The sequence below is a fragment of the Giraffa tippelskirchi genome, chromosome 5 (genome assembly GCF_054371585.1).
Source record: "Giraffa tippelskirchi isolate mGirTip1 chromosome 5, T2T-mGirTip1v1.2.pri, whole genome shotgun sequence".
NCBI lineage: Eukaryota > Metazoa > Chordata > Mammalia > Artiodactyla > Giraffidae > Giraffa > Giraffa tippelskirchi.
In genome coordinates this window covers 193,927,715-193,953,364 of record NC_137279.1, presented here as the reverse complement: position 1 = coordinate 193,953,364, position 25,650 = coordinate 193,927,715, and the positions used below count along the sequence as shown (strand labels likewise).

The window sequence follows — 25,650 nt, the reverse complement described above, 5'->3', positions numbered from 1 at the left end:
CCCGAGGGCCTCGAGGGCCACACTCGCCTCCTCCTCAACAGGCAAACGGCCAGAGACCAGCTGCTGACTGACCCCAGCTGCACACAGTGCTCCGTGCGCGGCCTGGGGACACAGCCCACCATGTGTGCACATGTGCCGCGTGTGTGCCCGTGTGCTCTGTGTGTGCGTACACAGGTCAACACTGCAGGATGAGCCCCAGTGGCAAACTGCAGGGCCAGTGGTTGCCGCTTCACTGTTTGACATTTGGGCGAGCCAGCTTTGTCCTGCAAGGAAGCGGGGGTTTCCCTTGCCATTTGCTCCCTCCCACCCCCAGTCACTAAGTCACCTTCTCAAAGCCCCACCCTTACTGTAGCAGAAAATGCCTCCAATTGTTAAGCCTTTTAATAATTCATGCATTACTTTAATTCTCCAAAATAAACTTGCTGAGTCCTAACACTTCTTACAGCAGGTCTCTGCACCACAAAGGCCCCCACTGCACATTGCAAACAGGACCTGACCACCTCTGGCAACTTTAGGAAGCCACAAGAGGCCACACCTCAGGGGCCTGATGAGGCAGTCCTCCCAGTCACAGTGAGGGCCAGGGGAGATGGAGTGGGGCTAGGGGCAGGGGCAGGGATGCCCCCACACACAGGTGGTCAGGCCCCAGGGCACTGAAGTTCTAGTGCTCAAGAACGCAGTACACAGGCCCTTCACCCAGCTTGTGAGGTCACTTCCCTAGGAACAAAAGGGAGGAGAGGATCCTGGCTAATTACCCTTTTATTGGAAGCTCACGGCACCAGAAAGAAGGCGAGTCCAGCCTCTCAGATCGTCTCCAAGCCCCGGCAGCTGCCCCAGGGGAGCACCCATTCGGGATGACAGGATGCCTGTGGCTGGTGGGGCTCCTCACCTGGCATTACTGACGTTTGTGGTCAGAGCAGAACCGGAAAGACATCTCCATGGACGTGTCACAGCAAGTGCGAGAAACAGATGCCTGGCTTCTGAACAGCCGGGCCGTCTAGAAAACAGGGACATGACACAACCCAGGGCAGGGCACGCCTGTCCCTCTGGCTCAAAGGGGACCATCTGTCGTCCAGAAAGCGCCCGAGGTCTCGGCTCTGCTGGGCAGAGCGTGAATGGACCCGCCTCAGTGCCCTGTTACCCACATGGAGTTCATCTCCTCTGCCCGGGGCCCTTCAGAGGCTTGCACCTAGTGGGGGGCCAGTGGGAGGACCGTCCATGCCCCCTCTCAGGGATGTACCCCACAAGGCGGGATCCCACGGGCCACAGGCAAGCAGGGGTGACCTGGTAGACCTGAGTGAGCAGAACTGCATGCCCACCCGGCCTGTCCAGGACCTGCGGAGGCATGGAGTGTCTGCCAAGCAGGCAGGCATAGTGGACAAACGGCTCTCTGCACCTGGCCCACCCAACACAACAGCAGGGAACCAGAAGACTCCTGCCCAGAAAGCCATGTGTCCTGGGCTTCACGGGGCCAGCTCCAGGCCCATGGACCAAGCGGCCAGTCGTCCAGCCTGCTGCTGGCTCTGCGGGTTGGAGGCTCTGCGGGCCCGCCCCACGGGCAAAGCCAAGATGGGATGGAGGCCCCCAAGTCTGGCTGCAGGGGCCATCAGGCGTGGGTGGGCAGCGTCTTATAAGGGTTCAGGATGCCCTTGGGGTCCAGGAGGACCTTGAGCTGCCTCATGAGCTGCAGCGCCTCGGGGGGCTTGCTGTAGCCAAGGACGTCCTTCTTCTTGAAGCCCAGGCCGTGCTCCGCACTGACACTGCCCCGCTGCCCCGCCGTCCACTCGTACACGTAGGGCTCCAGGGCGCCCAGCAGCGACGCGCTGAAGGTCTCGGCGGTCACGTTGAGGTGCAGGTTGCCGTCGCCTGGAGGCACAGGGACGCGCAGGTCAGCAGGGCCTCCTCTGCCCCTTGAGGGAGGCCCCTTCCTTCCCCCGGCCCCCCACTTCCAAGAGCCCCCAGCCCTGCCCCACCGCCCTTCACACCACTGACCGCTGACCTGGGGGTGGTCACCCCCTCCTCCAGGGGCCGCAGCGCCCCTGGCCGCACACACGTCTTTCTCTGAGTTCTCCCCAGCCCCCCACCCCACCCGTGCAGCTCCCCCTGCCCGAAGGCCCCCGCCTGAGACGGACAAACGTCTGCCCGACCCGCGCGAGCCCGGCGGGACCACCGGTGCCGCTGCAGACCCGGGTCCTCCAGCGCCCAGGAGGCCTCTGACTGGGTAACCTGCAGCCTCGGACCCAATGACTTTGGACCTCTGGCCCTGTGACCTGGGGCTTCTTATGTCCCCTCCTCCATGCACGCCTGTCAAATGTAGGGAGCAAACTAGGGACCCGTCTCCCACCAAACGTGGTTCCCACAACACACCCAGGGTGAAGGCTCTGAAAACAAAGGAAGCACTGCGGAGAGAGAAGCTGGGCTCCTTTAATACTCACATCACATCCACACCAGCAGCTCCCCACACGGCCCCGGGGCCCACGCCCGCCCCTACCCCTTGTACACGCAAATTACCTCCAACTCAGCCTCCAACAATTCCCACAGATGAAAACCTAAGACACACACACACCACACAGAGCCTAAGACAAAAATTACAAACACACAGAAAAGAAACCATGATGGCCAAGACCCACAAGGACCCGCAACCAGTGATTTCCAAGAACAGAAAACAAATGCTTCATGTGTTTAAAGAAATAAGACAGAAAAAATATAAAACACGGACCAGAGAAAGCTTTTAAATATCCAGGTCGATCTTCTAGAAACGAAAAAGATGGTCACTGAAATGTCAACGAGCAGAGAGAGATGTAGCGGAATAGAAAACAGACAAGCACGCAGGGCACCGGGACCACGGCTGGCGGGAGGCATCGCGAGCCCTAGGGGGATGCTCCGGGGGGCCGGGGGGGAGGCAGGATCCGCAGGGACAACGGGGAGCACTGTCTGAACGCAAAGCCCACGGACTCCAGGTGACAGACACTGACGCACCTAAACAAGCTGAGTGAGCCCAAGGAACCCTGAGGACAAGGGTGAGATCTTAAAGGAACAAAAAGGACAAAACGGATTTCTTTCAGTGGAGCAACACCGGCTGACAGCTACCCGCACAGCAGGCAGTGATGCCTTCACTTGGCAGAGAACAGGACTGTCAGACGAGAGTTTCAAAGTTCACTGGGGAGAAACCACTGAAGAGCAAAATGTATACATTTTCAGGCTAATAAAACCCACGACGTGCTGTCGCCTGCCTTCCCAGACTAGAGGAAACTCTAAAGGCAGGGCTGTGACACCAGGTCAAAGACGGCCCAGCAGTGTGGGTGAGTCCGGTCAAACCCGAGCTCACAGGGCAGTAACAGTACTGCCGCTAGGGCTAGGGGACATCACGGAACTGGAACACACTCTGACACGGCACACGGCCAGGAGCGCATGAGAACACCCGAGGGACAGGCCCCAAGGGCCCTGCTCCGAGGACCGGTCAGGCTCTCAGGGACGCAGGGGGTGTCCGGGGGATGGGGGACAGAGAGCTGACTTTAAGGAACTGGCCCAGATGACTGTGGGGACGTGGTTAGCCCAGCACCCGCAGGGCCAACCAGCAGGTAGACACCCAGAGATGAGCTGACGCTGCAGCTCCGGTCCAAAGGCCACGGCAAGAGTCCTCTTCCTCGGGGGACGTCTGTGTCCTGTGGCCCGGGCCTTCAACTGATCAGGCGAGACCCTCCCACATGGGGAGGGTAACCTGCTTTTACTCAAGGTCTGTGGATTCAAATGCTAATTTCATCTTAAAACTATCTTTACAGCAGTATCCAGATTGACGTCTGACCAAGCATCTGGGCACACAGCCCAGCTAAGCTGACACACAAGCCACCACACTGTTTGGGAAGAGGGTCATGATACTGATTAATCTCCAACTCTTTTAATGTAGGACTACCCTGATAACTTCGCTGGAAGAAATATCAACAACCTCAGATACGCAGATGATACCATTCTGATGGCAGAAAGTGAAGAGGAACTAAAGAGCCTCTTGACGAAGGTCAAAGAGGGGAGTGAAAAAGCTGGCTTGAAACTCAGTAAGATCATGGCGTCTGGTCCCATCACTTCATGACTAACAGAAGGGGAAAAAGTAGAAACTGTGACAGATTTTATTTTCTTGGGCTCCAAAATCACTGCAGATGGTGACTGCAGCCATAAAATTAAAAGATGCTTGCTCCTTGGAAGACAAGTTATGACAAATATAGACAGTGTATTAGAGATCAGAGATCATTTTGCTGACAAAGTCCCTACAGTCAAAGGTATGGTTTTTCCACTAGTCATGTACAGATGGGAGAGCTGGACCATAAAGAAGGCTGAGTGATGAAGAACTGATGCTTTCAAATTGTGGTGTTGGAGAAGACTCTTGAGAGTCCCTTGAACTGGAAGGAGATCCAACCAGTTCATCCTAAAGGAAATCAGTCCTGACTATTCAATGGAAGGACTGATGCTATAGTTGAAACTCCAATACTTTGGCCACCTAATGAGAAGAGCTGACTCATTGGAAAAGACTCTGATGCTGGGAAGGATTGAAGGCAAAAGGAGAAGGGGGCAGCAGAGGATGAGATGGTTGGATGGCATCACCGACTCAAAGGACATGAATTTGAGCAAACTCCAGAAGATAGTGGAGGACAGAGGAGTCTGGCGGGCTGCAGTCCAGGGGATCACAAAGAGTAGAACACAGCTAAGCAACTGAACAACACCACCACCCTGATAAAGATACAATTCTAGGGCTACTGCTGAAAGAGCAGGTAGGTATAATTTCTTGTTAGTAAATGGAAACAAACTCTATGAGAAAAGACACCAACCAAAAGAAGGTAACTCAGTTCAGTTCAGTTCAGTCATTCAGTTGCGTCCGACTCTTTGTGACCCCAGGGGCTGCAGCATGCCAGGCTTCCCTGTCCATCACCAACTCCTGAAGCTTGTTCAAACTCATGTCCATAGCGTCGGTGATACCATCCAACCATCTCATCCTCTGTCGTCCCCTTCTTCTCGCGCCTTCAATCTTTCCCAGCATCAGGGTCTTTTCAAATGAGTCAGTTCTTCGCATCAGATGGCCAAAGTATTGGAGTTTCAGCTTCAGCATCAGTCTTTGCAATGAATATCCAGAGTTGATTTCCTTTAGGATTGAATGATTGGATCTCCTTGCAGACCAAGGGACTCTCAAGAGTCTTCTCCAACACCACAACTCAAAAGCATCAATTCTTCAGCGCTCAGCTTTCTTTACAGTCCAACTCTCACATCCATACATGACTACTGGAAAAACCATAGCTTTGACTAGACAGACCTTTGTTGGCAAAGAAGGTAATAAATCAGAGTAAAAAAATAGAAGAAATGAGGCACAAATAGAAGGCCCAAAGTCAGACCAATCCAGGTCACTGAGTGACTACAGTTTCTGTAAATGAAGGGCAGCAAACTATGAGGCCTCAAAACAGGCCACTTTGGCATAAGGATTATTTTGAGCTGAAGGCAACTGAGAAGAAAGAGAGACAGAGGAGCCCCTGCCCTCCGTCCACCTGGAAGCAGGACATGAGTGTGTGAAGGTGTCCCCAGGCCCCGGCAAGGGCAGGGCCACCACCCGGGACAGCTCTGGGCTTGGGCTACATGAGGCTCACGTCCACCAGTTTCCTGTGTGTTTATAAACCTTCCCACAATTTGCCCCTGAACGCCCGTCCTCTTCCTTCATCCATGCTGTCTCCAAAGAGGTGCTGTTCTTTGCTAAGATGCCCTATAAGTTGAACTGCCTGGAACTGAGCAGGACCTTGCGGGGTCTCTCTGTTCAGCCTCCACGACCTTCCCTGATCTCCAAAGGGCAGATTGGAACAGTTGCTAATCAGGGAGGGGAGGGGTGCAGAGACAGGGAGGAGCAGCCAAGAACAACAGAGCGGCCTTGGGCAGGTCCTGGCCGTGAAACAGAGGGAAAGGGGCAGGGCGCAACTTTTAAAAGAAGGACACGGCCTGGAACAGTTAGAGGCAGATGGGCCCAAGATGGCGATGAGTCAACCTCCACTAGACCTTGGGCCTCAGTATGTGTCATCGTAACAGGTCAGCACGCCAAGCACTCATCCACCAGCCCAGCAGGTCCAAGGCAGCCCACAGAGACCAAGAAGTCGGCCGTGATCCAGTTCCTGGAAACCTCCACCTCTCCCCCAGAAGAGCTGAGATAATCCTCCCACTCATTAGCTTATGAAATTACTCGCCTAATAAGCACTGGCCACCCCATATATGGGGGACTCTCAGCTTCCGAGATGGCCCACACTGTGCAGTGTGTCTCTCTCCAAATAAATCCGCTTCTTACCAACCGTTTTGTCTCCCACTGAATCCTTTCTGCAATGAGATATCAAGAACCTGAGCGCCATTAAGTCCTGAGACCAGGTGTGCAATCTTAGTTACATGACCATGGGTGGACTTCCCAGGTGCTCCAGTGGTTAAGAACCTGCCTGCCAACGCAGGGGACGTGGGTTTGATCCCTGGTCCAAGAAGATTGCGCATGCTGCAGGGCAACCAAGCACCGCGGTTCCTGAGCCTGCGCGCTCCGGAGGCACCCTCAGAGCTGTGCTCTGCAACCAGAGAAGCCACTGCAGCGAGAAGCCCACTCCCCACGCCCGGAGAAAGCCCACACGGCAGTGAAAACCTAGTGCGGCCAAACGTAAATCAATAGCTTTTAAACGTCACACGCATGTTGCATGCTTAGTTGCTCAGTCGTGTCCAACTCTTTGGGACTCCATGGACTATATTTAGCTCCTCTGTCCCTGGGACTCTCCAGGAGAGAACACTGGAGTGGGTTGCCAAGCCATCCTCCAGGGGATCTTCCTGACCCAGGGATTGAACCTGTGGCTCCCGCCGCTCCTGCACTGTAGGTGGATTCTTTACCGCTGAGCCACTGGGGAAACCCAAAAGTCACATAGCGCATGTGAAAAAAAATTAAAAAACAAGAAAGAAAAGACCACGGATTTTGGCCGGGTTTGAGTCCCTGCCCCCACCACGTGGGTTCAAGTCCCAATCTGAGGTATGCGGTTTCAGCTGAACCTCAAGGGACGCATATGACAGTATCTTTGAGCTTTACAGAACTAAGTGCCCACATAAGTGCAAGATGTCAGGTTGTTCATTCCAGAGAGGATCCCAGTTTGCTAATCTGGAGAAGCTCAGGAGACACCCGAGGCCAGGATAAAGAAATGCAGGCCCTGAACACACCCTGCTCCCTATCATCAACTCCACCCTGAGACGTCCCCATAAACTCCTCACCAGATCCTCCCGGCTTGGGACACAGTTTGGGGGCAGGAGCCCACTGTGTACCCCCTGCCTGGCAAAGCTATGAGTCTACTTTGTATTACTTCGCCCCAAGCTCTGCCTCTGGGATTCCATCTGGCACCAGGGCACAGAGGCTGAGCTCTCAGCATTCAGCTGAGCCCAGATCTCCACCTTCAGCAGCAGCCGAGGCAAGGGCGGGGGGCTCGCTCGGCAGCTGACAGCCGAGCAGGTTCCAGCAACCGGCGGCACAGAGGGCAGGCTGGGTCGGGAGGGTCTGCTCTCAGCACCCGGCAAACGGCTGGGGAGACTGGCCACGCCGCAGGCAGGGACCACACTTCCACCAGCGTCGTGTTCCACCCAGTCGTCTGCCCACCATGTGGTCAACAACAAGCCCATGGCCTTCAAAGTGGATGGAAAACTCCCGCATGTTTGGAAGTTAAAATACACAGTTCTGCCCACCTCGAGGGTCGAAGAAGCAATGACGATGGCAGTCAGAAAGCATTCAGAACCGAAACATGACGAGAGCGCCCTCAGACGAGGGGAGCACCCGGCCAGCGGCACAGACGGGCCAGGGGGGCACCCGGGCGTCCCTGACCCACTCCCCTGCAGAAGGGTGGCATCGAGCACCCAGGGGAGCGGACGCCCAGCCAGTGGGCTGAAGTACTGGGCGTGCAGAGCCAGCGCCTCGGTCATAGGACACAGGACCTGGAGCCAGGCCTGGCCCCAGTGACTCCTGCAGGCGCTCCTGGATGGTGCCAAGTCTGAGGAGACAAGAAACAGGTACTTTTTAAAACCAGCAAACAGCACCTGTGTGCTTACATGGAGGGAAATTTAAATATACTGAAGAGCAGAAAAGCTGAAAATCAATGAGCTACGTGTTTAATTATAAAGTCAGAAAAGCAGTGGTGACGCCTGAAAATGGAGAAGAAATAGCAGAAAAGCACGAAACGGAAAACCTACACAGAAAGGCAGCAAGGCCCAGCGCTGACTCTCTGAAGGGGCTGCAAACTCGATAAACACCCGAACAGGGGAGAAGGAGGTGTGGACGGGGCCGTCCCCTCTGTTCCGTCAGCCCCTGCGCCCACAGCCCTGTGCGGAGACCAGGAAGCACCCTGGCCCGAGACAAGGGAGAGCCGCGCGGAACGAATGGTTTCCACGGGCCCAGACTCCCGCACCTCCCCACGCACGGAAAGCAGTAAGGTCACTACCTTGGGATGCCTGGCTTTTGTGAGGAGCAGTAACACTTTGTTGTTTGACCACATGGGTTTTTCTGTCCCCAGCGGGAAGCTCTGATGTATCCTGGCTCCTCCCCGGCCTCTGGGAGCAGTCCCTCTGCACCGTCCAAGAGCCCGCTCCTCGCCTAGAGCTTTCGGTAAGGTCCCAAAGAAAACTGAACTCACAACCTTCAGGTTGTACAGAGATAAGAAACAATCCAAATCAGGAGTTAAACAGTCCCTGTCCGCAAGTGCTGGACATGGCACAAAGGAATAATAAGAACAATGCGATGCCAGAACACTCAGAATCTTAGAAGAGATGAACAAAAGGCCAGAAAAAAAGTGAACAAAGTCAATTCTGAAGAAAAGGAAAGCTGGGAGAGTCCTGTAGCCATTAGAGAAACTGCTCTGTAGTCGATCCCCCTCCAAAAAAATAACCCAGAACAAACTTCAGGCCCAAGTACCTTCACCTGCAAGTTGTATTCAGCATTCACGGAGGAGGTGATTCCAACCTGCCAGACTCTTCCCAAGATGAGCCCCATGTCGCTTTATGACTCTGAGACCAACCTCCAGCCTGGACAGATAAAGGGAACCTGCCAGGGCAGGACAGCGGAGGTCCTCCACGGGGGTTAGCAAACGGGATCAGACGAGACACAGAAAGGATCCTGGCCACGCTGGGCTGACCCGGAGACACAGACCCACTCGCCCCCAGGTCCAGAGAGATGAGCCCTGCAGGAGGTCAACTGGGAAACCGGACCCTGGCACCCGGGAAGATGCAGAAAGAGCATTCGGCAAATTCAGCAATCACGCTCAATTTCCAGAGTGGAATTCCTCCACATGACGCATTCAGGGCCCCCACACACAGTCCCGGGAGACAGAACTGAGCCCAGCTTACGCAAAGGACAGCGGAGGCCCCAGGCAGAGGCCCTCACACCCGTGAACAGACGGGGCCCAAAGGCTGCTGAGAATCGAGGGGGATGAAATCACTCTTTCCTATGAATCAATAACTTGTATGTGTGACTCTTCTGCAACCAGTAATGACCAGAACTGGTTTTAAGACCCTTTCATCTGGAGGGAAAGTGGGGTCAGAGCTCATCCTCCAACACGAGACCCCCGTGATCAGGCCGGCCCCGGCCCCAGCCAAGCCCCGAGCCTGTGCTTCCCAGGCAGGCCTTCCTGGGAAACCACAGTCATGCCCCAGGCACGCTCCCCGCCCCGCAGGCTGCACTCACCCAGGTGGCCGTAGCCCACCACGTGCTTGGCGCTCGGGCCGAGGCGGGCACGCAGGTCGCCCACGAGGTCGTAGAGCCTGTCCAGGGGCAGCGAGAGGTCGTACTTGTACACGTAGCCATCGCGGCTCAGGGCCTCGGTGATCCTCTCCCTGAGTGCCCACAGCATCTGGAGGGGGGACAGGCACCGTTACCCTGAGCGGGCAGAGCTGCGGGGTGACCCTGGGGTCGGGAGGGAACCCCCGGTGACAGAAACATTCCACGTCGTGACGGGCGCGGCTTCCGTCCGAGAACTCACCCCGGACGGGGGCCCCGGGCGCGGCCAGGCGGGCCCCTCGGGGACAATCAGTGCTGACCCTGTGACCCCAGGACCGGCCGGGCGGGAGGAGGGGCGAGGCGGACAGAGGGGCGCCCCCGGCCTGGGGCTCGGGGACGTGGGCGGGGACCGGGGCGGGGTCCTCACCACGGCTGAGCGCCCTTCCCAGCGCCCCACGACATCCTGTGCCATCACAGACGGCCCGGGAGGGCGTCCCCAGGCCTGCCCCGCCTCGCACCCCCCCATCCCCCACGTGCCTCCTCCACGCCGCAGGAGACCTCGAGAGGAGGCAGCTTCCCAGGCGGGAAACGTGGCTTCTTCTGTTTCTGTTTCAACAAGCCCACAGGGCGCTAACGTCCCTGAGTAAGGAACAATCTCTCACCAGCACGGGATGCCCAACGGGCGTCTGCGTTTCCCCAGTCACTCAACACCGTGGGTCGCGCCCTTCCCACGCCTCGGTGCCCTGACCATCATCCTGGCCTGACGCTCCTCCCGCGCCCGGGTCCTGGCCACATCCCTGCCCGGCTGGCCTGAGCCCGGCAGCCCTGCCCACCCCGCGCAGCCTCCTCAATCCCCTCACGTCCCAGCACGGCCACAGGTCTGCTGGCCCCGAGTCCAGCCACCCCGCCCACCGCTCCTAACCCACCCTCTCTAGAACCTTCTGTCTGCAACGCCTCTGTGCTCTTGCACAGCTGACGCTGCCCCCACCCATCCAGGCTCAACACCCCTGCCCCCGCCCCGCCTCACCGCCAGGCCCCCGGACGCCAACGCTTGAGAACAGGGCACCACCGAGGCAGGCGGCATGACCCCGGGGGTGGGACCCCCCCCGCCCCGCCCTGCCCCGGCAGACGGCCCAGGAGACCTGCTCTGGCCACCCGCCCGCCCCGCACAGCAGCCTGGAGCTCCGTGCATCCAGATGGAGCTGGGGCTGCTGGAGCTGGGCCCTCCGTCAGGAGACGTGGACCATGTGCCCGGGTCGTGTGCCCGGAGCGGGCAGGGCGCGGCTCCAGCGGTTCCTGATTCCCAGACGACTGACAGAGCGCGTTTAAGGGGAACAAGGGATACGCGGGAAGCGAGCCCCAGCACTGGGCCCCGCTGGGGAGCGGGGGACTCAGCCCAGGACTCAGCCCAGCAAGCCCCGCCTCACGGGAAGGCATAGAGGGAGCCGTGACAGGAGGGTGGTGGGTCGCCAGGACGGGGAGCAGGACTGAAATCATGGCTCAGGAGGTGAGGGCCTCCCGGGAACCCAGACCGGAGGGCCAGGTGGGAACAGGAGGGGTGGCCGTGGCCCCGAGACCCCAGCCCCTGCATGGTGACCGCGGCTGTCCCCAGCTCCCACACCCGCACGGTGACAGCGGCCTCCCCCCGGCTCAGACCCACCCTCACCCTCTGGTGAAGCCCCTCCCGGGGAGCCCCCCACGCCCTGCCCAGCCGCCCCCCCATCCACAGGCCCTGACACAAGAGCGTCCCAGAAAGGCGACCAGCAGGCGGGTCCCCGCGCCCGGCCGCAGCCCCTCCCGCTTCAGCACGTGGGGTGGGCATCGCCCACCTTGATCCTCCTCTCGTCGCTGCCCAGGGTCCCGTCGGTCACCAGCCCCGAATCCAGCACCTGCTCCAGGAAGCAGCCCAGCTTCTCGGCGTCGTGCCCCGGCCCGGAGCCCGCGGTCTCGACGAGGACATAGAAGGGGCTTTCTGGAAGGGCAGAGGCAGGGTGATAGGGGGCGGCAGTCAGGGGAAGGCCGGGGCAGGAGCACCGGGGCCAGGGGGCTCCAGCGCCTCCCAACGCTCCGGGGCCACCCCCAGAGCAGCCACTGGCCACTGCAGCTCAAAAACAGGTCTTTCACTGTTAAGAGAGACAGTGTACCCCGGAGACACGGCAAAAGCGGACTGCTGGGGCCGGGATGGCACAGTGGAGAGGAGGGGCTCCTCTCATCAAACCGCAGGGTGAGCGGAGGTGTGGTGCCTGCCGTGGTCTATAGCTCCCCGGGGGCCCTCTGTCCATCCAGGGACCTTCCCACCCCCACCCCGAGGAACCCTCCACTTTTCCAGACCCTCACACACAGAACACATGCCACGTGAGGACCCTCACAAGAACCCAGGCCTCCGTGGAGCCCTGGTCCTGGACTTGCAGCCTCCAGGATGGGGGAAATCAGTGCCCTGTGCTGAGGGCTGTGGTTCCATGAGGGCGGCCTGGGGTGAGACAAGGGCACTTCCTCTGGGCAACTCCAGGAGTGAGAACACCAGGACCCGCAGCTGTGCGGGTTTACACAGATGCACACAGTACAGACTCAAGAACCAGGCGTGACGAGCTCGTTGGCTATCAGAACGAGCTGGCTGAGCTCTGGGGGCCGGCACATTGTGGGGGGACACTTCTCCCAGCTGAGGAGCCGGCGAAGGGTCCTGACTGCGTCTGGCTGTTCCAGAGACCCCAGGGCTCTGGCACAACTGCCAGCATCTGACCCAACTGCAGGGAAAGGGATCTCAGGGAGAACCTTGCCCTCAACAGCGACGGGGACGCCAGAACCATTGCACTCCCTGCTGCCCCCACCCCGCGGACGGGCCAGAGGCCCAGCACCTTCCATCAGCCCACACACCAAACAGTGCAAAAGGTGTGGTGGGCACTGCCCGCAGGCGGGGACGGTACCTTGCACGGGGCAGGAGAGACCAAGGTGGAGCCTGACCAGCTTCATGCACTCAGCATCCATAAACTCAAACGCAGACAGGATCTCGCCCAGCATCACTCTGCAGGTGCAGAAGGTCTGCAGAACCTCAGCAAAGCCCGGACAGCCTGCAATGGGCACGGCAAGAGGACAGACGGACTGGCACATGGACACGGGGCCTCACCACAGGCCACCCAAGCCACCCTTCAAGCAGCAAAACCAACCCATCCTGCCAACGGCCGCTTGGAAAGCCACAAACACGCGGCCAGAAACAGGCCCCTGGGGAAGCAACTCGGCTGTGTGTCTGATGACACCCCAGGCCCCACAGCCATTCAGGGCACACTTCCCAGCCCCCAGCTCTCCGCGCTGCCCCAGCACCTGGGGCCGACCGCCAGGCGCTTGAGGCAGAGAGGGGTGTGGGCAGGCAGAGTGGGCCCAGAAGAGCCCGGTGGGGACGAGGGTGCACTCAGCCCTTCTGGGCAGGGATGGGGGGGCACTGAGGGGTCCCGGGGAGGTCAGGGAGGAGGGTCAGGGGCTGGGACCCACTCTTTGGGGCTAAAGAGCAGCTGGGGACGGCCTGGCTGGATGCAGGGCTGGACGTGACGCCGGCCTGGTGGCCTGTGAACCCCGGCGAAGGGAGCGTGAGCGAACTGGAGACAGCTCGGAGGAAAGCTTCCGGAACACAACAGAGAGTGGGACTGGAGGGAAACCCGCACGGTTAAGACACGGGGAGACTGACAGCCCGGAAGGTCCTCTCGTGCATCTGATCACTGTCCTGGGAGGAGAGGGGGCTGGGATGGCCGCTGAGGACGGAGCGGAGGGAAGCTTCTGGAAGTGGGGGGTTTAGGAAGTTCCAGAAAGAAAAAGAAATGCACTCTCACATGAGACACACAGGGACCCATAAAAGACCAAACGAACAGAGGAAACCTTTACCTCGGCCAAAGAAAGAGAAACAGCCCCTCAGGGCGGCCACAGGGGACGGCCGACCCGCCACCGCTAACCACGGAGCCGTGAGGAGCGCCGCTCCCCACAGGACGGGAGACACCAGACGGACAGACTCGACATGGACTCGACAGGGACCCCACAGCCGCGGGCGTCACAACAGAAACAACGAGGATGTGTTCCCAGCGCAGGGCCAGGGAGAGCCCGACGCAGGAGCAAGGGAAGGGCGAACGTGGAGTTACAGTGATGATCAGCGTGACGGAAGGGACGGACAGATGGAATCGGGACAAGACCGCGGGGCCCGGAACCTGGCGCGGGTGGACGGAGGCTGGGGAGGAGGGGCTCAGAGAGCACACGCGCGGGCCCCGCAGCAGGGCCGCAGAGAAGCTGCGTGGCTGGAGGGGGACACAGTGCGCTCGCAGAGACGGTGGTCCAGGAGCGGGGGTGGAGAGCCGCTGGCCCTACCAGGTGGACTAACGGTCCCGGGATGAACAGACGCGGCCCTGGACCTGGCGCCAAACGCCACTTCCCTGCAAACCTTACAGCATGAGTGAGTGAGTGAAAGGGAGTGAAAGTCGCCCAGTCGTGTCCGACTCTGTGTGACCCCAGGGACTGTAGCCCGCCAGGCTTCTCTGTCCATGGGATCCTCCAGGCAAGAATACTGGAGTGGGTTGCCATTTCCTTCTCCAGGGGATGGTCCCAACCCAGGGATCAAACCCAGCTCTCCTGTTTTATCTTCTTTTAGTTTTGCTTCCTTTTGGTCTTTACCCTATAGCTAAGCTGCTTAAATAACAAACACCGGGCAGATGAGACACGCAAAGCCCCAGTCTTTTTATAGAATAAAGCGCGCCCTGCCCAGACCCCACCGTGCGCACCAAGGCCAGGTCCCGGCCCCGTGGGGAGAAGAAGTGGGAGAGATGGGAAGGGCGGCCCGCGTGGCTGCAGGCAGCCCCCTTGCACAAGCAGTGCCGCCCAAGAACCCCCCAGGAGGCTGACGGAGGGTGCCTACCGAGGAAGGCCACATTCACAGCGCTGGGCTTGGGCGGACACAAGACAGACACGGCTGTGATGACCCCCAGGGTGCCCTCCGACCCGATGAAGAGCTGCTTCAGGTCGTAGCCCGTGTTGTCCTTCCTCAGAGACGTGAGGCAGTTCAGGACGGTGCCGTCGGCCAGCACCTAGAGATGGCGTCAGCATTGGCCCCACGCCATCCTGGGGAGGCCAACCCACCCTGTGCACCCTGAGAGAGAGCTCCGGGGTAGAGGAGGGGAGTGGGGGAGCACCAACGGCAGAGGCGGGGAGCACCAGGGGCGCAGCAGGGGAGCACTCGGGGCGGAGTTGGGGGAGCACCAGGGCAGAGCAGGCAGCACCTCGAGTGGAGCAGAGAGCACCCAGCATGGAGTGGGGAGCACCGAGGACAGAGTGGGGAGACCCAGGACAGAGCAGGGGAGCACCTAGATGGAGCAGGGAGCATCCTGGGTGGAGTGGGGAGCACCCGGGACGGAACAGGGAGCACCTCAGTGGAGCACGGAGCACCTGGGTGGAGTGGGGAGCATCTAGATGGAGCGGGGAGCACCTAAGGTGGAGCACGGAGCACCTGGGTGGAGCGGGGAGCACCCTGGGTGGAGTGGGGAGCACCTGGATGGAGCAGGGAGCACCTCAGGTGGAGCACGGAGCACCTGGGTGGAGCAGGGAGCGCCCGGGGTGCAGGAAGGCAGGGAATGGCAGTGCACCAGCACCCCCACCCCTGCACTCCTCATTCACAGGCACCTCGGTCATGCTCTCTAATCCCATCTCACTCTCGTTTGGTGAATTTAGTCAGAAGCTTAGTGAAACAGCTTACAAAAATGAGCAAGTGACTTACAAAAAAAACCACCTGCAGCCAGAGAACAAAGCTACAGGAACCTTGTGATTTATCAGACGGAAGCGACTCCCTCCTTGGGTAAATATAGGGCTTTAGAAAACCCCCAGGAGCAGTGACGGTGGCCTGACCGGGCTCCTCAGGCACGAGCCACTGGAAAGCCGTCAGGCGGAACGCCACCGGTCCGGGAACCTGCTCAGGGCAACAGCTCCCACAGCAGCCCTTCATGGAGGCAGGAGGTGCATCATCGCCTCATGGGAAGCCAGAAAGCGAGGTGCTGCGAGTAACCCCCACGGCCCTGGTGGGGCCCAGTGGAGACCAGGCCGCACCCCGAGGTGGCCTCCCTGTCCACCTGTGGCCCGAGAGGGTGGCACCAGGGCTGGGCCTGCACCACCCCTGCTGTCCGTGCGTGGGAGCAAGGGTGCACCTGACCTTTGAGCCAGCGGATCTCACCAGAGACCTTGCATGCTGACCACTGGGAAAGGCCAGCCCCCTGGGACCAACCTAGGAACCGGAGCAGGTCCGGCCAGGTCCCCGGAAGCAGGGCCAGCGCCCGGTGGCAACAGTGTCCCCAGCTCACCACTTCCAGGCCCAGGACCGTCCCCCGCAGGGAGCCATATCGCAGAAACCGCAGGCCACCCGCGTTGGTGGCCACGTTCCCCCCGATGTGGCAGCTGCCCTTCGCCCCGAGGTCCAGTGGCATGACGAAGCCCCGCTCCTCCACGTACTGGCTCAGTGCCTCCAAAACACACCCCGCCTGGCAGACCAGGACCCCTATCGAGCAAGCAGAGCCCCCACGGGGGCCCTCAGGCTCAGCCCGGGGGGCCCAGCAGGCCAAAAACCCCGGGAGGGGCATCCGTCCACCCAGGAACCAGGGTGAGGAGAAAAATGGGTGTGTCCTGTCCCTCCCCCAGGAGATGCCTTAATGAGAAAAGAGGAAAGGCCAGTGAGGCCACGTGGGGGGAACAAAGCTCACACACAGGCTTATGCAGGGAGCGGTGAAGAGGGGTTCCTACAAGGCTGGGGCCCTCAAGTGAAGGTGGGATTCTGCCCCAGGGGACATGTGACAAGTCTGGAGACAATCTGGGTTGGAGATGCTGCTGGCATTGAGTGGGGGGAGGCTGGGGTGCTGCCCAGCCTCCCCATGTCCAGGTGCCCTGGCCAGAGAGCATGCTCGGCCCAGGGGTCCTGCCTGAGAGGCACTGATACAGTTGCAGGGCCTCGAGCTTCAAAACCATGGAGCCCCTTCCACGCCCCACAGACCTCAGGAAGGGTTTGCGTGGCCAGGAGGGGCCGCAGCACAGCTCAAGTCCAGGCTGTAAGTCACCCAGAGAACCAAGGGGCCGGGCACCTGGCTCAGGCAGAGGGGCGGCTGCTCGTCCCCCTAGCCTGGACCTGGGCCCCCCTGGCCCAGCCCCGCAGCCAAGAGGGAAGTCCTGGGGGCGGCTGGCCTTACCCGACACGTCGTGGAAGCTGAGGACCTGGTTCATGAGGGCGGTGGACACGATGATCTCGTCGAAGACCGGCGTGCTGCCCCCCACCATGCCCGTGTTGCCCCCCTGTGGGTTCACGGCCAGGTTTCGCTCATGACAGTACCTGGGACACGCCAAGGACCAGGGTCAGGGCCCTCTCCGACTCCCACGCCAGCACCCCGGGGGCACACCGTCAGGGCCGTGAGACCCCAGCCTCTCCCGCCACCGAGCCGGGCCACCCCCTGCCACAGCCTCGAGGGGGTGCTTCCTCCATCCCCACACACAACGGGAGTCTGAAGGGCACGTGACCCCGCAAACCGTGGGGGGAGCAGGCGGCCATCGACTTCCCAGGTCACGGACGAGGCCCGGGCCGCCCAAGGCTGCTCCTCTGAGCACAGACAGAGAGCCCACGGCCCCCCTCCCTGCTCACCTCAACAGCTTCGGCCCCGGGCACTCGGGGCCCCTCCCGGCCCCCACCCCGCATCTCTGCTCCCCTTTATTCTGGGCTGCCCACACTCCCCTGCCCATTGCCCTTCAGAGGCATTCAGAGTCGCCAGCAGCACCTCATCCCCAGCCGAAGCTCAGATGGAGCAGGGCGGGGCCCTGCCCAGCACCAGGTGTCCCAGAGCCCAGCACACACCTCCATGGGGCGGCGGGGACAGAGCACTCACGGGCGCTCACCTTCCGCGCATCAACAGTGGCGTGGAATAGGAATCAGACCACGGGCATTGCCAAATGGAAGGGAAAAGACCGTGCCGTGGGAGATACAATGTGATGATGCTTAACAACCCACACACATGCAGGAAAACGCTGAGCTGACAAACCAAAATGTCATCAGTGGTTATATTTGGAGAGGAAAATTTTGGTTGCTTTTGCAATCTTTTTTTTTTTATGGCTTTGTATGTTTTCCAATTTTTCTATAGTAAACATGAGCGTGTAGGGATAGAAAACATCAAAGCAGGCATTTTTCAAGAAAGGCCTGTGCCCGCCGCTGCCCTGGGCGTCGAGGCTGCCCGGCGCCCCCTGGAGGCCACGGCTCCGCTCAGCCTGCTCGGCCCCGCCCTCCCTGCTCGGCCCCGCCCTCCCCTGCTCGGCCCGCCTTCCCGCCTTCCCTGCTCGGCCCCGCCCTCCCCCGCTCGGCCCGCCTTCCCGCCGCCCCGCCCCCCCTGCTCGGCCCCGCCCCCCCTGCTCGGCCCCGCCCTCCCGGCTCGGCCCCGCCCTCCCGGCTCGGCCCCGCCCTCCCGTCCCCTCCTGCGTGCTCTCCGCCCCGCGCTGGTGACGAGGAAGTGGGGCGGGCAGGGCGCCTACCTGAGGATGTGTGCCACCTCCTGGGTCGTCCGGGGCCTCAGCAGCACCTTGCTGGAGCCTGTGGGACAGAAGCCACGGTCACCCAGGAGGGGCGTCCCGCCTCCCGGGTAAGCACGCCCGCCAGCCTCCAGGCCTAGAGCCCAAGTCGCTGAGGAAGAGGGCCCGCCCGGGCAGCCCGTGGGCTGGAGCTGAGCCCGGGGAACTCAGCGGCAGGGGCCCGGAGTCCTCTCCACTGCAAGTGACTGGGTTTCCCCGGGAAGTAACCTGTGTCATGTGGGGACACCTGAGGCCACGTGAACACCCGGCGCCCTGCGAGCTTTAGCGGACGCCCTGCGGACGCCCATGAGCTTCAGTGTCTGTTGACCATCCTCACCCGAGTCTGTTCTCAGGGCGGATGCTTCCAAATGCACCCATTCACCCGCACTCATGAGCTGACCTCCTGCTCCAGGAAGGGGCCTTCCCCACCTCGCGTATTTATAATCTTGGCTATTTGTCCACAGCGGTGCAGGCTGTGGACTCTCAGTTCTTGGTTATCACAAGTTATTTGATGCCCAGTCGTGGCCTCATCTGTCGGCATTCCTGACCACTGCCTCTAAGACAATCAAGTTTCTCTCTACACTCTCAGTTTTGCAGAAAGTGCTTTAAGCAGCTAAAAGGCTGCAGGAGGACAGGAGGCTGTCTCGCATGTCTTCCTGGTGCGTCACTGACTTTTACGCTGCTCTGAGATCGGGCTGTAGTTTCTAGCTTATTTTCTTATTATGAAAGCCATTTCTCATTTGCTTTTCATCAAATGAACCGTGTCTGCCCAGGCGGTTGGCTGTCAGGCCTCCAGGTCCTTCAGGACAGCAGAGTCAAGGGGCCCTTGTCGCCCATGAGGCTCCTGCCGGTTTCCTTCACTCATGTTTCTCAGGACCTGAGCACCCACCGTGTGCCCAGGCACAGGCACAGAGAGAAAAACAAAATCCTCCTGCCCCATGGAGTTACCTTTTTAATGAGGAAAAGGATAAGAAAATGGTCCAATGTGTTAATAAGGGGAAGCTACAAAGAGAGCAAAGCCCAGATCAGAAGTCATCGGAGGCAACTCTGGGGAAACTCCCAGGACGGGAGGGAAGGAGCATCCAGCCTGGAGAGGCTGGCGAGGGGACAGGCAGAAGTGCCAGCCGCACAGGGTCGGGGTACCACCGCCACCAACACCCCCCACCCCACCCCCCACTACCTCCCCACCCCCCACTGCAGCCTCCCTCCCTCTCTGAACACCCTGCTGTGCTGCAGGCAGGCCATCCTTGATCCAGCCCCTCCCTACCCTGCCCACCACCCGCCAGCAGCACGCCCAGGGCTCTGAGGGCCTCACTCCAGCGGACCCTCCCCCCGCCGGCCTTCCCAGAGGCTGTATGCCCCCAGTCCTCTCAGTCAGCCATCTGCCCACTCTCCCTGGGGCAGCTGCCCCCACCGCTGCTGAGCCTTCCTGTCCCTGCTCTGCTTCCCCTGCAGCCCTCTCACTCAAGGTACCTCTGGGCTTGAGGAACGGGAGGCACCCTCCTAACCCCAGGGCCTTATCCAGGCACCCCCATCCCACGCACAAACCCAGCAGTGCTCCTGGCTCTTGGTCCCCCAGTCAAGTCCGTGTCTAGAGATCTCGGGGTCAGCACACAGCACGTCGGGGTCAGCGGACAACGCCTCGGGGCTGCTTCCACCGGAACTTGCAGAGCTGAGACCTCCTGCCCCGCCCTCGGCAGGAGCCTGCTGGGCAGGCCGCGGAGACTTTCTGCTCCAGGACTCAGAGCCGCCTCCTCGAGCCCAGTGGCCCGCACACAAGCTGTGCCCAGCATCCACGTTGCCCACAGGACTGCAGGCCTCCCACGTTCCTCAGAGTCGTCCCTCCTGTCTCTGGTCTCTGATTAATCACGCTGCCCTGCGCTCGGCAGGGGGCTCTGGGTGGGGCGGGGCTGCCCCTGAGGGCGGGGCGGGCTACCTGAGGGCGGGGCAGGGGGCTCTGGGCGGGGCGGGGCTGGGCACCCTGGTAGAGAAGCCCATCCCAAGGGCGTTCACCGCCTCCAGCCTCCCCACGGTTCAGGGCCGTCCGTTATCTGCGCCTACGCCCCAATTTCACCTGCTCGCGACATTGCACTCTAGTTTGGAGCTTCACTCAGCTTTCCTGCCACCAGCATGGCCCCCGACGTGTCTGAGCCAAGAGCCCAGCACACCCTCCAGGGCTCACCTTCAGTCTGGACTGTGCTGGCTCCAGGCCCAGCCTGAGGACCTGGACACCCAGCGTGTCCTGGCATTACAGGCTTAAATATTTCATCGTGTAGTAAACTGTCTTCCACATCGTCTTAATATGCAGCAAGAACATCGTGTTGGTTTTTGTAACTAAGTAGGTCACGTTATCTCTGAAATCACTTCAGGAGACAACACAAAAGTGACAGTGTTAGTTGTGTCTGCCTCTTTGTGACCCCATGGACTGTCAGCGTCCTCTGTCCATGGAACTCTCCAGGAGAGAACACTGGAGTAGGTTGCCATTCCCTTCTACAGGGGATCTTCCTGACCCAGGGATCGAACCTGGGTCTCCTGCATTCCAGGCAGATTCTTTACCATCTGAGCCACCAGGGAAGACAACACAGGGCCTTAGGAAACCTGCTATCAAGAAGGCGAGCTGGGTCCAGAAGGAGAATCTCCAAGCTAGTGCAGGGGCTGTGGTGGGAGGAGAGGGAGGCTGGGGCAGCCAGGCCATCTTGCAGGGCCCGCATCCTGCCGAAGTGAGCTGCAGAGGGGACAACAGGCCCCCAAAAAGACGTGTTGACACCCCACCCCGCAGAACCCACGAACATGACCTTCCTTGGAGAAAGGGTCTTTACAGATGTAATTAAGTTAAGGATCTTGACTAGAAATCATCCTGATGAGGGTGGGACCCCCCAATCCAACAACAGGTGTCCTCATAAGAGAACAGAGAGGGAAACACAGAGAGAGGCCATGTGAAGAGGGACAGGGACTGGATGATGTTGTCACAAGCCAAGGTCACCTGGAGCCCCAGAGTTGGAAGAGGCAGGAAGGCCCTCCACTAGAGGGAGCCCTGCCCACACCTGAGAACAGAGAGGAGACACTCCAGTCCTTGGAGCCCGGCTTGCGGTTCCTTGTTATATATTAGCCCAGGCGCTGGGCTGCAGCCATGAAATTAAATGACATTTGCTCCTTGGAAGAAAAGCTATGACCAACCTAGACAGCATATCAAAAAGCAAACATTACTTTGCCAACAAAGGTCCGTCTACTGAAAGCTATGGTTTTTCCAGTACACATGTACGGATATGAGAGTTGGACCATAAAGGAAGCTGAGTGTCAAAGAATTGATGCTTTTCAACTGTGGTGTTGGAGAAGACTCTTGAGACTCCCTTGGACTGCAAGGAGATCCAACCAGTCCATACTAAAGGAGATCAGTCCTGAATATTCATTGGAAGGACTGACGCTGAAGCTGAAACTCCAATACTTTGTCCACCTGATGCGAAGAACTGACTCATTGGAAATGACCCTGATGCTGGGAAAGATTGAGGGCAGGAAAAGAAGGGGATGACAGAGGATGAGATGGTTGGATGGCATCACCGACTCAATGGACATGAGTTTGAGTAAGCTCCGGGAATTGGTGATGGGCAGGGAGGCCTGGCGTGCTGCAGTCCATGGGGTCACAAAGAGTTGGACATGACAGAGCAACTGAGCTGAACTGAACTGAACTGACAGTTTCAAGGAAGTGAGTAGCAGTTAACACACACACCCACCTCAGAGCAGCTGGCGGGTGAGGCGGGGATGGGGGGGGAGGTCAGCTGTTTTATCTTAATTTGCAGATGTCTTGCATAAGAAAAGCGTCTGTGACACCACCCAGAGCTCCTGCACCCAGTGCTCACTGCTGGCTGCATGGAGTCTCGGGCTGTTCCTCAACCCTGCCCACGCCAAGTATGAAGTGTGAACACCCCTCACTCACCTCGGACCGTCCTCAGCCAGTCCACATTGGGAGCCTCGAGCTCCTCCGGGTCTGTGATGACCCTGCCAGGGACGATGTGCTCCAGGGCGGCCAGGTCGTCCTCAGACACTACGGAGAAGGGCAGCCGCTGCACAGGGTAGCGCTCCGGGGTCAGCGTCACCTCAGGAGCGCGGGAGGAGGCCGAGGAGCTGCCGCGTCGAACCAGGGAGCTGGGGCCTGAGGCCCCTCGCGGGCCGCCCAGCCCAGGGATCCTGGACGGCCCTGCCCACATCCTCTGTCGCACGGAGGCTCCCTGGACGCAGACTGCCCGCCAGCAGAAGAGCCACGCAGGCCACTTGGGCACCAGATGGGGCATCATCACTCCTGCCCTACAAAGTAAGTGATAGGACCTGACTCTGGACCAGCACGGAGCTGATACAAGGGAAGCACCTGCAGGGCGGGGAGACAGCTCAGCAGGGCCCCAGGCCCAGAAGGGCCCAGAAGGGCCCAGAAACGCACAGTGGCTTCCGCGGCTGAGGTGGCAGTGAGGTTTGGACCACCGGGAAGAGGCGGGCTGGGCGGGGACAAGGGACACAGGCCTTCAGCCGACACAGCACGCCCCCGGCAGGAGTCAGGCCACCCCACCCCCACCCTCACCCATGTTAGCTTTAACATCTGCAACAACCGCGCCTCTTTCTTCACAAGGAACAAGGAGTTAAGGTGCTATAAGGGACAGATGCCATTTCCCTGGTGGCTCAGCTAGTAAAGAGCCTGCCTGCCAATGCAGGAGATGCAAAAGACGCGGGTTCAATCCCTGGGTCAGGAAGATCCCCTGCAGAAGGAAATGGCAACCCGCTCCAGTATTCTTGCCTGACAGAAGAGCCTGGCGGGCTACAGTTCATGGGGTCGCAGAGTTGGACACGACTGAGCACGCACACATACATGCGTGTGGTGGTTTAACCGCTAAGTCTTGTCCAACTCTGTGACCCCATGGGCTGTAGCCAGCCAGGCTCCTCTGTTCCTGGGATTGCCCAGGCAAGAATACTTGAGGGGGTTGCCATTTCCTTCTCCGTGGAATCTTCCTGACCCAGGGAGCGAACCAGTGTCTCCTGCATTTGCAGGTGGATTATTTACCACAGAGCCACCAGGGAACAAGTGGTTAAAATAATAAATTGTATGTTTGTGGATATGCTACAAGTTCACAAAAAGCGGGGGGGTGGGCAGAGGGAAGCCCCTCTGGGCGCCCGCCTGGGGGCTCGGCAGTGTGCCCACTTGCCAGGCAGCCCCCGGGGAGGGGAGCGGGGTGACGCACAGCTGTTCTGGTTGCTTCCAGCTCACCTGCCGCTCAGACCACCTGGGCGGCACGAGGGGCAGCGCCCTCCCGCGGGGTCACACCTCCGAGTGACCTTGAGGACACGACCAGAGCCCCTGGGTGCCTGGAGGCAGCAGGCGCCGCACCGAGGGGCTGAGGCTCAAAGGAGGCACTGACGCCGACCCCGCCTCCCCCCGACCCGTTCAGGGCTGCGCAGGGCAGGTGAGCGGCGAGCTCGGGGCCGGACTCCCGCCGGGGGCCGGGCGCCTGGCGTCACGGCCGTCAGGGGACCACCGGGGGCCAGGAGCGCTCGGCCCAGCCAGGGGGTGCCCACCAAGCGCCGGCGCCCCGGGCACGCAGAGTCACCCAGGCTCGTCCGGAGGGCCCAGGGCGCGCGGCCTGCGCGATCGTGTGACCGGATCGGCCCGGGCGGTGGGATCGGAGGGCCCCGCGACCGCGCGCTTTCGCCGCGACCGCGCGCTTCCGCCGCCCCCGGCCCGTGGCCCTCAACCCCTCCGCCGACACCCCGAGCGACCGCGCGCACGCACTCACGTCCGCGTCCCCGCCGCAGGCTTCGCCACGCCGCGGGGAGTGGGCGGAGCGGGCAGAACTGCGCCTGCGCCGGAGGCCCTCGGGGACCCCACCCACCCCGGGCCTGACCACCCGGCTCCGCCCACCCATGGCCCCGCCCCTTTCGCCTTGGTGCTCGGCTTCATCCCGCTTCCACCGCGAGGACAGCTGGCCTTGAGCCGCGTTGGCACCGTCTAGCGCGGTCCCTGCACACACTCCCACCCCTTCCACGAGAACTGGCCCACGTGTACATCCCGCCTGACCCCAGAACGTAACTCCGTCCTCCTAAGGGGGTCCCCAGAAGACCGTAGCGCACCCTCTGCGCTTCGGGGAAATCTGGCGCCCATAGCCCCGGTCCCCTGGCCCCGACCCTGGCAGAAGGGCAGACATCCCTGCGGGTCAGGAAAGCACTGCAGGCAGAGCCTGAGGGCTCCCCGAAGCTGCTGCCCAAACATCTTCTTGAACAGAACCCCAATAACTCAAATGAGGGGGCCAAGGATCTGGGCTGGGTGGCGATCCCACTTCAGGAAGGCCGGGACCACCCCCAGGGGACGCAGAGTCTGCCTCTCAGGACTGCTGCCTCCTCCAGCCCCTCCAGTTTGTGCCCACCCGGTGCCAGACTGCCGCCCACAGCTCTGGGGTATATGCTCTGTGGGCCTGTTAGGCTCTGCCAGCCGGGACACCAGGCTGGGGGGGGGCTCCCTGCCTGACAGGTGTTCCCCGCCCCAGCCACCCAGGTGCCAGCTCCCAGCCCCCTCCCCCTCCCCCAGGGGTGCCAGTGGAGGCTGAGCAGCAGGTCTCCGCAGACGTCTGAGCCCCAGCTCCGTGGAGCTCCCCTTCCCGGGGCTCCTGGGACCGAGCTACCCAAGGTGGCCATGCAGCCAGCTGGCCCTCCTCCTCCTCTGAATCCCAGTCAGCATGCCTCCTCCCAGCTGTCAAATCCACAGACTCAACTTCTTCCCTCTGTCCCCCCAACCCTCCCAACATAGGGGTGGCAGCTGCTTCCTCCAACTATTGCTACCTCAATGTCCCTTTTTGCTTCTTCAGCCCTTTGATATCCTCCATTAAAAGGTTACAATACTCACAGTGGTTTCCATCCACCCTCTGCTGGCTGACACAGTCACTGGTACCCAGAGCAGAGTTCTCTTCTCACCCTCTGGCCCCCGTGTCCTACAGAGGTGGCTCCAGGACATGTCTGGCTCACCAGCTCCAGAGTCCTCGGTGCGGCCGACAGGAGGGACGTTCTGTGGGACGCTAAGATGATGACCCCTGGCCGAGGGTACAACAGACAGCATGTGTACGTGGCCCAAGGTTGGTCTGGAAAGGTGCGCTGCAGGTTCTGCCAAGTAGAACAGAGATTCTGGTGGTCCCTGCAGATTGGCAGAGAGCACGAGCCAGGACTGGATCAGCCACCAGCCACCTGCCACCTGGCAAGAGCGTGTGTTCTGCTCTGGTAAGGATGCCTTGTCAGGAACAGCAGCTGCAGTGGGGGTCTCACCACCTCTCCAGTAAACCTTCTTCCCTAAGACCTGCCTGCCTCACAGTGAGTCAGTGGGG

At 60.4% G+C, this 25,650-nt stretch overlaps 1 protein-coding gene across 5 annotated transcripts; it reads right to left on the bottom strand.

The window, feature by feature from the left end:
* Positions 1-378: 378 nt before the first annotated feature.
* On the bottom strand, positions 379-24,107 carry D2HGDH (D-2-hydroxyglutarate dehydrogenase). 5 transcript variants are annotated; one of them, XR_014053743.1, is made up of 12 exons: positions 24,076-24,107; positions 23,550-23,617; positions 22,233-22,600; positions 18,263-18,320; positions 16,939-17,078; positions 16,063-16,256; positions 14,631-14,799; positions 12,664-12,807; positions 11,569-11,711; positions 9,707-9,872; positions 887-1,863; positions 379-714 (listed from the first exon to the last, which is right to left on the bottom strand). XR_014053743.1 is itself a non-coding variant. In XM_081490639.1 (11 exons), exons 3-11 carry the CDS (start codon positions 22,588-22,590, stop codon positions 1,604-1,606), a joined length of 1,632 nt encoding a protein of 543 aa, XP_081346765.1. In that variant the 5' UTR covers positions 22,591-22,600; positions 23,550-23,617; positions 24,076-24,107; the 3' UTR covers positions 739-1,603. The 5 variants fall into 5 exon arrangements, 3 of the variants coding, with proteins under 3 accessions (XP_081346765.1, XP_081346766.1, XP_081346764.1); XR_014053742.1 differs by lacking the exon at positions 23,550-23,617; XM_081490639.1 differs by lacking the exon at positions 379-714 and having other exon boundaries at positions 739-1,863.
* Between the last annotated feature and the right edge of the window lie 1,543 nt (positions 24,108-25,650).